This window comes from Streptopelia decaocto, assembly GCF_964273445.1.
Source record: "Streptopelia decaocto genome assembly, chromosome: 1".
Taxonomy (NCBI): Eukaryota; Metazoa; Chordata; class Aves; order Columbiformes; family Columbidae; genus Streptopelia; species Streptopelia decaocto.
This window is the reverse complement of record NC_138663.1, coordinates 58085591-58099013: the sequence shown is the minus strand read 5'-3', so window position 1 is coordinate 58099013 and position 13423 is coordinate 58085591. Positions and strand designations below refer to the sequence as shown.

The window sequence follows — 13423 nt, the reverse complement described above, 5'->3', positions numbered from 1 at the left end:
TTTTGCACAACTGAAAAGGTACAGTAACCTGAAGCCCAAAAAGAATCTGCTTGGGAAATTAGTTTTTCTGATCATCCTGATAACTAGTTTCTCTTGGCTATAGTGAGGTTAGTAATTATCCTTTATCTCTTTTTTTAAACACCTGTGTATTTTGGTAACGGTAGCACTGTAGCACTCTCATCTGTAGTTCTCAGGGTGATACTTCTTGCAGTCCACTTTAGGTACTACAATATCTCATAGTCACGATCACTTATTTTACACAAACCTGAAACTGTTAGAATGATCCTTTTTATTTTTTCTTTTCTCATTTACTTCTCATCTTTCACTTCCTACCTTGAAGCCAGAAAAATCTGGACAAGGATTAAAGCATGTATTTTTGAACAAGGTGGAGTAAGTTATTCAGAGATGTACTAGAATCCTTCACCAGCTTTAAAATCAAGTTCAGAAATCTGGCTAGAAGAAAAGCTTTGCTGTGTCTAGAAGGCATGGGTCAGATGCAGGAACTACCAGCCAGCATTATTTTATCAACTCCGCAATATAATAAAGCCTGCACTATGCAAGATATTAGAGACATTGATTGTTAGCACTCTCCCTGATGGTAAAAATCTACAGATCTTCACAACCCCCAAAAAATCAGTAACTGTTCCATGTGATTTTAGGCAGAAGGTACAAATTTTTCTGCCAGTTCCATTTTGAAACGCTAATTAAACAAAAGACTGCTGCATCAACTCTAGGAGAGACGTACTGACATGTAAGCAAGGAAATAGGAATGTTAAAATAGGAAAAATAAGAAAAGAAAATGGTGGGGAGGAACACAACTACTTTTGGATATTATTATTGTTTTAGTCTATTTAATCACATAATAGATAGCTCTTCCATGCATTTTATTCCAGCAATTTCTTCAAGCCCTTTCCAGCATATAAGAATATTTCTATCTCATTAGCTATGGCTTTATTTCAGCTATAGAAATAATCCACTGCGTATTACACAAATGGTATGCAGCATTCTTTAATATTAAACTACACCATGAAAACCTCAATCCTGTGTCTAGAGAGTCAATTTTAATCTATTTGGGAAGAACAATAATCGCTTTGAAGATGCAGGGCCCTGGTTTCACAGCCTAGAAAACTGTGTCCAACCAGCCCAGGCCTCTTCTGCTTCTCTGCTGGTCTGTCTCTACCCTGCCAGCACCTGTGAGAGATCAGCTACAGCCAACACCAGCAGGTCTGACTGTACGACAATCACATTAACAATTTGTTTTGTAGAGACACATTTTGGGGTTTTCCAATTCAGGACCTTAATGTCTTAAATCCAGTCTTGTAAGCTGTGTCTAAAATTATATGTCGGTGATGGTGATTTCTTTGGGCATATAAAGAAGTTCAGGAGTGAGTACGCAAAGAGCAGATCGTGCATCTGTTCTTAAGAACAGCTATAGACCTATTGTTACAAGCTCACTGAAAAAGTATCTCATTATGAAATGCTTAATTTAGACAGTAAATATTTTAAACAGACCCATAAATTGTTATCTTTAACATATATTTAAGTAAATGTACAAAAAAGAAGCATGTTCTGTTATGGTTTGTGAATTTAACTTAGGAAAATGTGATTAATCCAATATTTTTTGTAATTTTAACTTCACTACTTTCAGTTCTCCTCCCTAACTACTGATCTCTTCAAACTCTGACATTCAGCAGAATTATAAAGGAAAAAAAAACACAAAGGGAAGTTTAAAACATACATGTTTACATTCTGGACTTTGAGTCATGTTTCACGGAACCATGGAGAAGGACAGTCATGCTACAGATTAGAAAAAACTATTACAGCAGGACAGCTCAAATGGCTTGAACATTGTTAAATTGGAAGAGAATCTCAGACTAAAACATATCATTCTCCAGGTCATTAACTTTTCCCCCTAATGTTGGTATCTACAAAGTTGAGTGAACCAGTATGACTGTTGTCAGCCCAGGTTTTTGAAGTTATCTGTGCATTTAACTCAATTCTCCAAGCGTATCTAGATACATTTAAAAAAATCTCTTAGATTCGAGTCTCAAAACAAGAATTGTAGAAGACAAAGCAACACAAGAGAGGAAAAACTTCAAGGGAAGGAAATAACTACTCAGCTGAACATTTCAATGGTTGCCATGACTGAAAAATATTTGAAAATAGTAAAGAGGGAACAGAGAGATGTGTTGACGATACTGGTATTCTCTAAGATAAGCATACCTAAAACACAACCATCCAATATCAGGATATTAACCTACACACTCAGTTGCATTTCGTAAACCATGTTAGAGCATTAGCTGCAGAACCTAAGAATGACCATACCTGATGTGCAAAGTATTTCTTCTAATGTATTTTTATCTTGACTCCTTCTTCTGGTATTACAAACATTTAAATACATATTCAGAATATGAGTTTCAAAAGTACTGGAAGGCACCACAGATGCAATTCGCTGTCTATCAAGAAAGAGTCTGATTTCAAACTTTTTCCTTATCTGAACAAAATCTCTGAAATATTAAACACAAAACTTCGACAGAAGTCAAATATCATAAGCTAATTGTTCTGAGTTAGCTGAAACTTTCACCTACTAGATTTTCATTTCAATCTATTAGAACATTTATATTTCAGGTATATTTTTCCATCTCATACATATACATTTGTTGACCTGTTTGCCCTCAAAGGTCATTGGCTAATTGCAGATTACATTGTTAGAGGGAAAGAAGTCAGAGGTAATGAATCTTCTCAATTGTAAGGAACAGAGAAAGATGAGAGATGCTGTATGTTTTACCATTGAGAAATACACTGCAGTATGAGCTCGAGATTTATTTTGATACCAGGAGACCCATCTGGGAGCTAGATTTTATAAATGTCCTAATTGTGGGAAATGCAACTTCAACATCAATCAGCTGCATGACATCAGTCACAAGTCAGGCTACATTAGTTCCAGCACTCAAAGAAAGTCTGGTGTACTTATAAACCACATATTTTATTTCAAAGAGCAAAGCACTACTTCTTAGGGGTTTGGCATGCCTTTTTAAAAAAAAAAAAAAAAGGAAAAAAAGTAAAAGAAAAAAAGACATTTGAGCTCCTCTTGCTTTTCTGTTTTTCTTTAGAAAAATATTATTTTACTCTGAAGTTAGCAAGTACCTACCTTTGAAACAGATAAAGAGGAATAATCAGAAGTAGCTCTCCTACTTCTAGTCTTCCATGTAGCCCTGACAGAATTCAGGTATCCAGCTGTTCCTTCTTCTTGGAAGAAATTTGTTCACCTTAACATAATTCAACTTTTATAGACTGTATTTTTCCCAGGAGTTTGCTCAAAGAATGAGGAAGACAAAGATGAAACAAAAACCTTGAGAAATCCCACAGATCATACTCCATGTAAGCTGCTGTTCCAAAGAAGCTGGAAACTTATTTCTGCTCAAATAATTCCTTTTCATTGCAAGCTTTGTGTTTCTGTCAGAAATTACAAACTCAGAGCCAAGTAGAAAAAGAAAGTAAAGACAAAACTGGCAGACATGTTAAGAAACACAATATATTCTATCCAATCAAAAAATGTGTAGAGAGGAAAGAAGGTAAGCCTACATCTTCATTTACTTTTATGAAAGAATATGCATATACTTAAAATATGTCTGTCAAAAGAGAACATATATGTCCTGTACTGAAGTTCAAAAGAGCAACGTGGACTTGCTTTCATTTGGCACAACACACTGACAAAATAAGTGGCTGTTGCAAGATTCATGGCATTTCCTGACGCGATAATTTTGTTTTAAGGATGTGAATGCCTGGCGAGCTATGGAAGAAACAGCACTGACATCAGCATTTAGATGTTGAGCTATTCGGAGGACCTTATTAGTTAAGGATAAAATGATATTACAGGATCGTAAGAATCCAGTCTAATTGAAAGAGTGGTTGTAGAAGAAAAAAAAGAAGTGGTCCTCACTAACTCCACAGTTCAACCCCCAAAAGCTTCTTATGACAGTGTTGCATTTTGTCTCACATTCTTTGTCCTACACCTCTCTCCTTTTGCCACAGAAACTACTTCAAAATTCCAGTCACTGCTCACAAGCAGACTGTTTCTTTAAATAATGAGGAGTAAAACTATTTTATTTTTTCATATTCACTTGTTAGTTTTATTTTCTTAGATGATGGACAGATAAGGGTTCTCACATCTGTAAAACAAAATCTAATTGTGTGGATTCTGACTTGCAAGCTAAAGATTATATGCAGAGAAACCAGACTCAGCTTTCACAGCAGTGACCTTCTGGTCAACAGCGAACTTGAACCAAACTTTGCCAGTGCTCTGTATACCCAAATCACAAGGATTTCATAGAAAGACAAGTTTCCCAGGATAAGGAAACAAAACCTGGCATAAGCCTGAGGTCTTTCACTCTCATGACTGATTTTATTGTTGTAGGATCTCGAAGTAAAAACTGTAGACATAGTTAGGAAGGTATCTTGATTGCAGCTGAGATAGAGGTGCTTAAGTGACAATTCTCAGCATATCTCCTAAAAAAAAACATACTAAGAGAGGAGTGAACCACCACCACTACCATTTACTCCAGAATGAAAATGTACACAGAAGCAGCTCTTATGAAGGGGTTGCTGTGAAGCCAACCTTAACTAAAACACATCTCCTGTAAACCTGTTCAGGTACACACCACAGTAACATTCTATTATATGCAGAGACACCCTTTCAGAACCTCTTTTCTCAGAACTTTGCTAAAAATCCACGATCAATACAGAGGTTGAAACTTCTACTTTAAATGGACACTGGATTAAGTTTTCTTGTTTAGTCCTGTTGAGACACACAGCAGATGAAATTCAGGAAAACTGAGCAAATTGTACCGAAAAAAGCAGTTTTAGATTTTGCCCCTGCCTGATTATATTGTCTGTGAAGGGCTTGTTTTCTGATGTTTGCTCATCAGTTGCAAATGCGTGATAGACATTTTAGCAATTAATTATTTGTTTGCCTCTTCCTATGAGCAACTTATTGTAAGCATTAAAAATTCAGGCAGTTTTCATCACACACACAGGTCATGTGACAAACTTTTGGCACTTAACTGGATAAAGCTGAACTCCCAGAATCAGTTTTCTGATTCAAGTACTCACAAATATGATTTCAAAATCTGCTTCCCATGAATATTAAAACTGGATAGTCATTGTTTCTGTAGACAGTCTTCCCAATTAACATATTCACTAGAATATTTATGGAAAGCATACACAAAAAAGAGTGTGAACAGCATCAAAGTGAATCCATTTAAATACCAAGATGAATATTTGCAGCCTTCCTTCATTTCACTTTATTGTATTTTATGAGGTGTTTGCCCAACTCTGGCTTCAATCACGTCTCTACAGATTACTTGGACTAAAACGTACTGTCAGAGAATGATAGTTGCCCAACTCTGACTGAAAAGAGGACAATCCAGGAAAGCAAGTACCAGGAAATAAAGCAGGCTCTGTTTTTAAAATATTGCCCTTGCAGCTAAATAAAAACAGAGTCAACTTCCTGCTCTCTCACAGACTTCCTACATGATCTCACAAAACTTCTCAAGTTTTCATCTTAGTGTTATACTAGTGACTCTTCCTTTCCTGTGAAATATGTTTTACCTGGGAACCCTACACAGAAACTTTATGGTTTTCAACCTCAAGTGGATCCACCACGGAGAAACTGTTAATTCAAGTGTATTTTCATCCTGTTAAAACAGAGGTGACTGTGAATCAGCTGAGGCCATGCAGCCACAGTGGACACTTTATTGAGGAATCAGTAATCTAGAGAGCATACAGTTCCAAGTCTCTATTTCACATGACCTTCATGGTAAAGGGGATAGGAAACTGCTGCATATAGTTTGGAAAATGATCCTGTTTCTGGAGATACTGTTGGTTACTGAAACTGCTATTTTCTAATGAAAATTCATCATATATTATTTGATTATTTCCTATTCCCTGTTTTAAATGCACTCCACCCTTCCTACTCTATTACCTTGCCTTTTGAATGTAATTTACGAATGTTGGAACAATTAGCTTTTTCATTCAAAGTAACTGATAACTGAAATTATGCTGTCCTTGTGCATTATTAAAAACAACAACAGTAACCAGGTACGTTCAAAGGCTGTACAACATTCAAAATCCTCTTTAATATTCTAGTTCATAACCTTAATAGACATTTATACATGATTAATGAGGCTTTTAGTAGCTGTTGCTGTCACAGCTTGAGTAATGCCACCTCCAATGAATATTCCAAGGGAAGGGTCTGGCAGTGTCTGAGTGACAGCTGTGAAGTAGAACACTGCACTGTAGTTTCTGACAAGAGAAACAAAACCCAAAATGAAACAAAATTCTGTCCTAAAGGACTGCAAACTATTTAAAAAGCAGAACATGGGAACTGAATACATTAGGCTATGTTTTATATTGCAGATTCACCAGTGAGAGCTTATAAAGGGTTTCTAAATGTGATCCTATTGCTATGCTCCAGCAAAGTTCTTGGACATAATCACATGGACGAATAATGTAATTCCTAATTACATTAAGGACACGTCATTTTAGGACACAGCACTGCAGATACTGGTACTGAACCAAACAAAAAAAACCTGCAAAAGACTACAAAAAAAAGAGCACATTTTTTGCTGTGACAACTCAGACAACTCAACCTTTTTAGCCTAGTGAAAAAAAGACTGTGTGGTTATTTGACTACTATATGTAAGTACTTTCAAACGGAAACATAGCCAGGCCTGACAGGGGAATAATTAGCATGGATTCACCAAGGGTAAATCATGCTTGACCAAGATGACTAGCTTCTATGATTAAATTACTAGATCTGTGAATAAGACATGACCAGTAAATGCAATCTCCTTTGAATTTAGCACAGTTTTCAATACAATCTCCCATAGCACCTTGTATTCAAGTTGGGATTTTACAGTCCATGTGGGTGGACTGCGAGATGGATGAAAAAGCAGCTGGAATGTTGGGCTCAAAGGGTGATGGTTACTTGTTCACGCTCTGACTGGAAGTCAGTTACAGGCAGAGATCCTCAGTGTCTATTCTGCAGCCAGTCCTTTTTAAATGTTTTTATCAATGACTTGAAGGAGAAATCAGAATTCATCCATAGCACAACTGCAAATAACACCAAGCTTGGGAGTCATAGTCAATCGTCTCACAGGAAAAGGTGCCATCCAGGGGGACCTAGACAGGCTGGAAGAATTAACAAAGCAAAGCCCTGGAATGAAGGAAGCGACCATTCTCCTTTACCTGGTACTCATTAGACCATGTCTGGAACACTGTGTCCAGTTTAGGGTCCCAAATATAAGAATGACATCAGTGAAGTTCAGTGTAGAGCTATCAAGTCATACAGGGGCTGACATGCTTGCCCTGGGCTTGTTCAGCCTAAAGAAGAGAAGGCTCTGTGGGACTTAGCAAGTTGGAGGAAGATGGAGCCAGACTCTTCACAGCGATACACAGTGAGGGGATGAGTGACATCAGGGATAAATTGAAGCAAGGGAAGTTCAAACTAGATATGAGAAGAAACACTTCCACCTGAGAACAGTCAAGCAGTGGCACAAGTTGCCCAGGGGGGGCATGTAGACCCTGTCCTTGGAGGTTTTCAAGATATAACTGCATAAAGGCCTAAAAAATTACACCTGACCCCAAAGCCCACTCTGCTTTGAGCAGGAGTTTAACTGGAGAACTCCTGAGGTCCCTTTGACCCTTAATAATTGAGTCTGTGAAGATACCAAGTACTGACAATTTAACTTTGTGGAGAAAAGTATAACAAGAACCATTTACTTGAATCTGAAACCAGATGAACAGAAAACTTCTAGCACTGTGTGTGATTAATCAAAGAAACTAGTGCCAGAAGACAGAGAGGACTCTCCACTCCACTTGGTTTCAAATCAAGGCACAATGCTGTTGTGGGACATTTTTTGCTCAAGTATATACAGAGATCTTAAAACATAAGTAAGCTGCGTGAACCATAACAGAGTACAAAACAAGAAGTCAGATAAAATGCCAAAATGGCTTTAACTCTCTGCCCATAATACACACAAGTTAAGGAAATCGCTAGCTAGTATTTGGTTAAATAAATATTTTAAGTCACCTCAGTTTTAACCAACAAAAATTAAATTATGCCTCATCCAAAAAATCGAAAGAAAAGTGAAAATAAAACAGATACAGAAAAATAACCACAAAAATAACTAAGTTTATATAATTTCCAGTCCTGCTTCAGTGCAAGGCTTCTTAATAGGCTTTGCTCCCTGGTTTGCATTTAAGATTAACTCACACTGAGAGCTTTAAGTCACTTCAAATACCACATAGCAGCAAACTGCAAGATTTCCATTGAGCTCTCTGTAAAAACAAAGGATTCTACAAACAAGGGAAATTAAAGGAGCATGTCATTATCAATTGTGGAGACAATTGTAATAGTCATTACAACAACGCAGTATAAGATTCTTCTAAAAGCAAAAAGGTGAGGCCTGCATTTGCTCAGCTTTTAAAAATCAAACAAAATCAGTACTGGTCTACCTGCCAGATCATTAGTTTTCAAGTACGCAGCCAGTATCCCTTACATTTCCAATTTAACACGAATCCCGTAAGTGTTTAATTCCAAATGAGCTCACAGAGTTACTGCCCATTAATGCAGAATTTTAAGTAACCAATTTGCATAAGCAAATCAATTTGCATAAGCAAATATTTGTACCTGGCATGTAACTAATTCAGAAATATATGTAACACACACTGAAAATCCTTATATGTTCTTACTTGAAATTTAACTTGGAATTCAATTTTGTTTTGAAACAAAGCACAAGTTCATCAGCCAAGGCTACATGAAAGAGGCTTGACATTTTAAAAAATGCCTTTTTAAGATAATCAGACTGTAAAGTGGTGTTTGAACTGTTTTTTAAAGGCTGAAACACCTTTCCTTGTGCTTCAAAGGCTGAAACACCTTTCCTTGTGCTAAGATAACTATGATGGCTGAACAGTTTTTTTTTTCTCTTGCCAATATAACACACCTATTGCCAAACAAAATGTTTCACCTCAAAAAACAAACCAAAACCCACAACAGACAAACAAAAACAAACTAACTAAAAGGCAAGCAAAAAAAAAGGCAAGCCAAAAAAAAGACAAGCTACAAAGTAACAAAAACCAAGAGATCCGAATCCAGCATTTTCTAACTGGAGTATCTAACTGGAGTATCACTGCTGAACTCCTTCCTTTAAGTCCAGGAAAAAAGTTTATCAGATAGACAATTTAAAAGGCAAAGTAGTGGTTATTCCAAGACTGATTACCCAATGTGCTAGTTCTACAGCTGCAAGTCAATGCACCTATAAACTTGAGGATCTCCACCTGAAGAAAAAATATGACAGAAAGATATTCCAGCTATAGTAACCCACCACCACTGCATTCAAACTGATTTTATATAATGAGATTTTACATAGGTATTCATTGTTTTCCTATGTTCAGCCTCGAGGACAACAACCAGAGAGGCAGTGGCCAGAACTAACAATCTTCACACTAAGGCAAGAAAAGAGCTTCTTGTGTTTGCAGCTTTGGGCCATGTAGGCATTTATACTATCAAACCAGGAGCCCATAAAACATTTTGCAGAATTCTTTGCTGCTACATTTACACCTTGTAGAGCACACTGGACCTACAAACTGGGGACCACCTGGTGCAGTGAACAGCAGCACACTGGACCACAGGACAAGAGAAAGCCACAGATGAGTGATGATGACCCAGCAAAGGCCACTATGCAAAGAATCATGCTGGGCACTCATGTCCCTGACTTGTATTCTAGGTCCTTCATGGTCTTGTAGCTAGATACACCCCCTGCTTCGTGTCCCAAAATCAGACTTAGTAGCCCATGTCATCCATGCATATAAGGTCTAACACACAGGTCCATAAAGAGTTGTGTAAAGAGTTCCCAATACACATACAGATGCCTTTTTAAACCCATTAAAATAATACTGAGGGCAGATCTGAAATTACACATCAATTTTAATTAAAAAAAAATCTTACAGGGCGCAGGATAGATCAACTTTTAAAAATTAGAAAACAGAGAGAAGAAATGAGAAAGGTGGCGTTTTTTGTTGCAGTTTGTTAAAGTTCAAAGATGAGAGGAAAATCAAATAAGCATGACCAGCAATTACCTCCTCCTCAGCAGTAAGAACATGTAAGAAAGGCCCTTTGTTGAAATACGCACCTTGGGAACTACTTCCTATGCAAGACAAACCAGATTTATTTAAATAAAATCAATGACGTGTCATCCACATTTGTCTGCTCTGAAACAAATCATTCAACGTGCCCTCCCCCAGCCATTATTCCCCTCCTACCTTCAAAACTCCCAGCAAACAGATAAATCCATGTAATGGCTGGGACAAAAAGGACGGTCAGAGAGGCAGCCAGGAATTTCCGTCGCCCTCTGCAGATTCCCAGCATTCTCTCAGGAGTGCAGATTCCCAACCCAGTGCTGTTCCTATGTCGGAAGCAAATAGTTCACAGCCTCCCACATATTATTCCCTGAAAAGGAAAGGAAAAAAGGTTTAATAGCTTATCTCTCTACAGAAAGGTAGACTGTGCCAGTGCTCCTAAAGAGTTAAAAGAACAAAGCTAAAAACACGGTTACCACAATTGCAAAGTAGCACCCATTTCAAAATTATCCATGAATGCTTAACAACAAAGCAAGTTTTAGAAGTTAGGCTAAGACAGTAAGTCAATAAAACCCAGCGTATCACCTAAACACACCAAGCGCTAATCTTACACAGAAACATCACCCTTATTTGTTTTTTCACTACCCTTTTACACTACAGAGACTCTGAGTTCTTTGATGTCTATGTGTGGTGGTGCCCTGCAGCAGATGAGAAAGGCACTCGTATTTCTTCACCTGCTCCCAAAGAGCAGAAGTCACACCAGTGGATCGATGCGCTGCCTGTGGGGTAAAGTTTGGGGGCAAAGGGATATTATTAAAATGACTCACTTTGCCAATCAAGAAGCAATGCTGATGAACTGCTACATAAAAGGGGAGAAGAGAAAGAGCAAAATGGGCAAGGAAGCCTCCTTAGTCCCAAAAGCTTTTTCAGGAGCTTTAGACTGTATGCTATGAGAAAAAGGGGCAATTCTGGAGATTGCCACTGTTTTTATAAGAAAAAAAAAATCTTATCTTAATTTGTTTAAAATAATTGTTTTGCGTTTCAAAAAGGTCAAGATGGCAAAACAATCTGATGATTTTTATTTGTGGGAAAACGAATATTTATACACCTGTGCAGGCATCAGCATTGCACATCTTTTGCTCTTTTTTGTTAGAAAAGGGAGGAAACACTTGTGTGAGAGTAGAGAAGTTAGAGAAGGGAGCAATTAAGTCCATGCAAATCTAGTTCAGGTTTTGTGTGAAAGGGCTTATGTTTTCTAATTTGATAAAAAGAATTGATCTGCAAGAATGATAGGGAAAGAAATGCAGACTCTGGCAGTACAAGGTGTTTAATAACAGAGCCCTTTGGCTTATGCTTAGACTAGCACTAGAGCTGAAATCAGCAATTAAAGCGTTTCTACACTGACATATTATGAATGGCTACTGTGTGCCTTGAAAATATGTCTGCGCTCTACAGCTCCATGTATATTGCAGTGCAAGTCAATTCTGAAATCAAATTACAGCAAAAATGAGAACTATAGACAAGAGAAATGGGTTCAGACAACTCTGCTGCTGGAGATACCTGGCTGCAGTAATCAGGTAAACTTACAGCTCTTCCCCCGACATTCAGTAGAGCTCACTTTACTACACTACAGTTTAAGAGACATGATAATACTCCTGACCTTGGAACTGATAAAATGGACCACAATTTGTCCAGAGCCAGCACAAAAAAGCTTTCCATTGTGTCAGCCTTTCAACGCAATGAATGCCTCACCACAGAGGTTTTGCACAAAATATGTGGACAGACTTAATATTAACAACTGCAGTATTAGAGTCACTGTGTTAGACAGAGACAAGTATTTGGTAGATAAATTCTGGAGAACTCTTATCTTTATTCACTGTATTTGGATAATGCTTACATTTTGTTTCTTTTCCTTACATCGCATAGCTTCTACAACAGCTCTGAAGACATTCCTTTACATGACTACTTGAAAAACACAGATAATCTCCCTCACTTCTATGTTTTACGCTTGCTATATGTGTGTATAATTTAAAGTGCACAAAATCACTTACTTTAAGTAGGATTTTTTTTTTTTCCTTTAACATCGTGGTATGGACTGCTGACATAAATCCATGCATGGAAAACTAAATCTTTGAAAAAATAAACTCACAGGCAGGGTCATTCCCAAACAGCCACATCTTGTAATGCAACATGCACTAGGTACATACTGCTCCTATCAAATACACCTGTAAAACCCACAGGTAGCGAAGTAAGAGTCAGCCCTCCATGTTTCTGAAATCATGCTGTTACAAGTACACTGATAAGAGTTTCTGGGATAATGACGCCCAGACACTGAAGCCTGGGGTCATAGTGCTGCTAGAAGATTAATTCATCCTGGGGCTGCATATTCAAGAAATAATTCAATTTTTCATATACACTCTTACGTAACCATGCAAGTTAAGCTTCTGAACAGAGGTCAACATGGAGGATGAAATCCAGCTTTTCTACCCCAAGAATGTGAGGTACCCTAAGAAATTAGGAAAATATAAGGAGCAACACTGAACTCCCAGTTCAGCTACAAACGAAAGCCAGGAATGTGGCAAATTCAGTTTCCTACAGATTGTCATCATTCAAACAAAACAGCCAAATCATTCTGCACATTCATGCACATCTTTTATCTAACTAGGAAGACATTTGGGAAAATCCTAGACAGACAAGTCAGCTTGTGATGGATCACCCTAGGAAATGCTGAGGTATTTCTTTTAACGGTTCTTTAAAAGAGAAAAGAGCCATAAACTATTTTAAAGGAAATTTCTACTATCTCCCCATCTCCCCAAACTTGTAAGTAGCTTCCTCTGAGTCTTAAATATTCATTTTCAGTGCGTAAAACCACCACACCTGTTGAGGAGTTTTTTTTACAAACTACAAAATGTATCATGTGCAAACCCTACACAAGAAATTGTATAAAAGGTCCATGAATGGTAATGAAGATGCTTAGGTTAAAGTAAAAGCTTTGGACTCAATCATGTAGTCATTCTTGGTTTTACTCGTAAAGACTTTTACCTAACGTACTATAGTCAAATAAACTGAAAGGAGATATTGCAGCTCTTTGACTTGGTTTTCTTTTCAGTGCAACAAGTGCCAGATTGACACGGTCATGAGAGGAGAGTGACTGACAACCCGCGCTGGAGCAAGGGCTGAGCACACAACACGGTACCACCGCGCACACTTCTGACACGTGAGCTTGCGGCTGCCTGGCAGACTTGTACAGCATCTACTGCTCCCCCAGCCACAGTTCTACTCA

The 13423-nt window shown here is 37.7% G+C and overlaps 1 protein-coding gene across 2 annotated transcripts in view; it reads right to left on the bottom strand.

The window, feature by feature from the left end:
* The window catches only part of LARGE1 (LARGE xylosyl- and glucuronyltransferase 1), a 286929-nt gene that overhangs the window by 191648 nt on the left and 81858 nt on the right, over window positions 1–13423 (bottom strand). For both annotated transcript variants that reach the window (XR_014184896.1, XM_082061421.1), the window contains exon 3: window positions 10324–10510. Coding sequence is in view for 1 of the 2 variants with exons in the window: in XM_082061421.1 (XP_081917547.1) it covers window positions 10324–10429 (106 nt within the window). In the remaining variant the exon portion in view is untranslated. The remainder of the gene's footprint in view (window positions 1–10323; window positions 10511–13423) is intronic.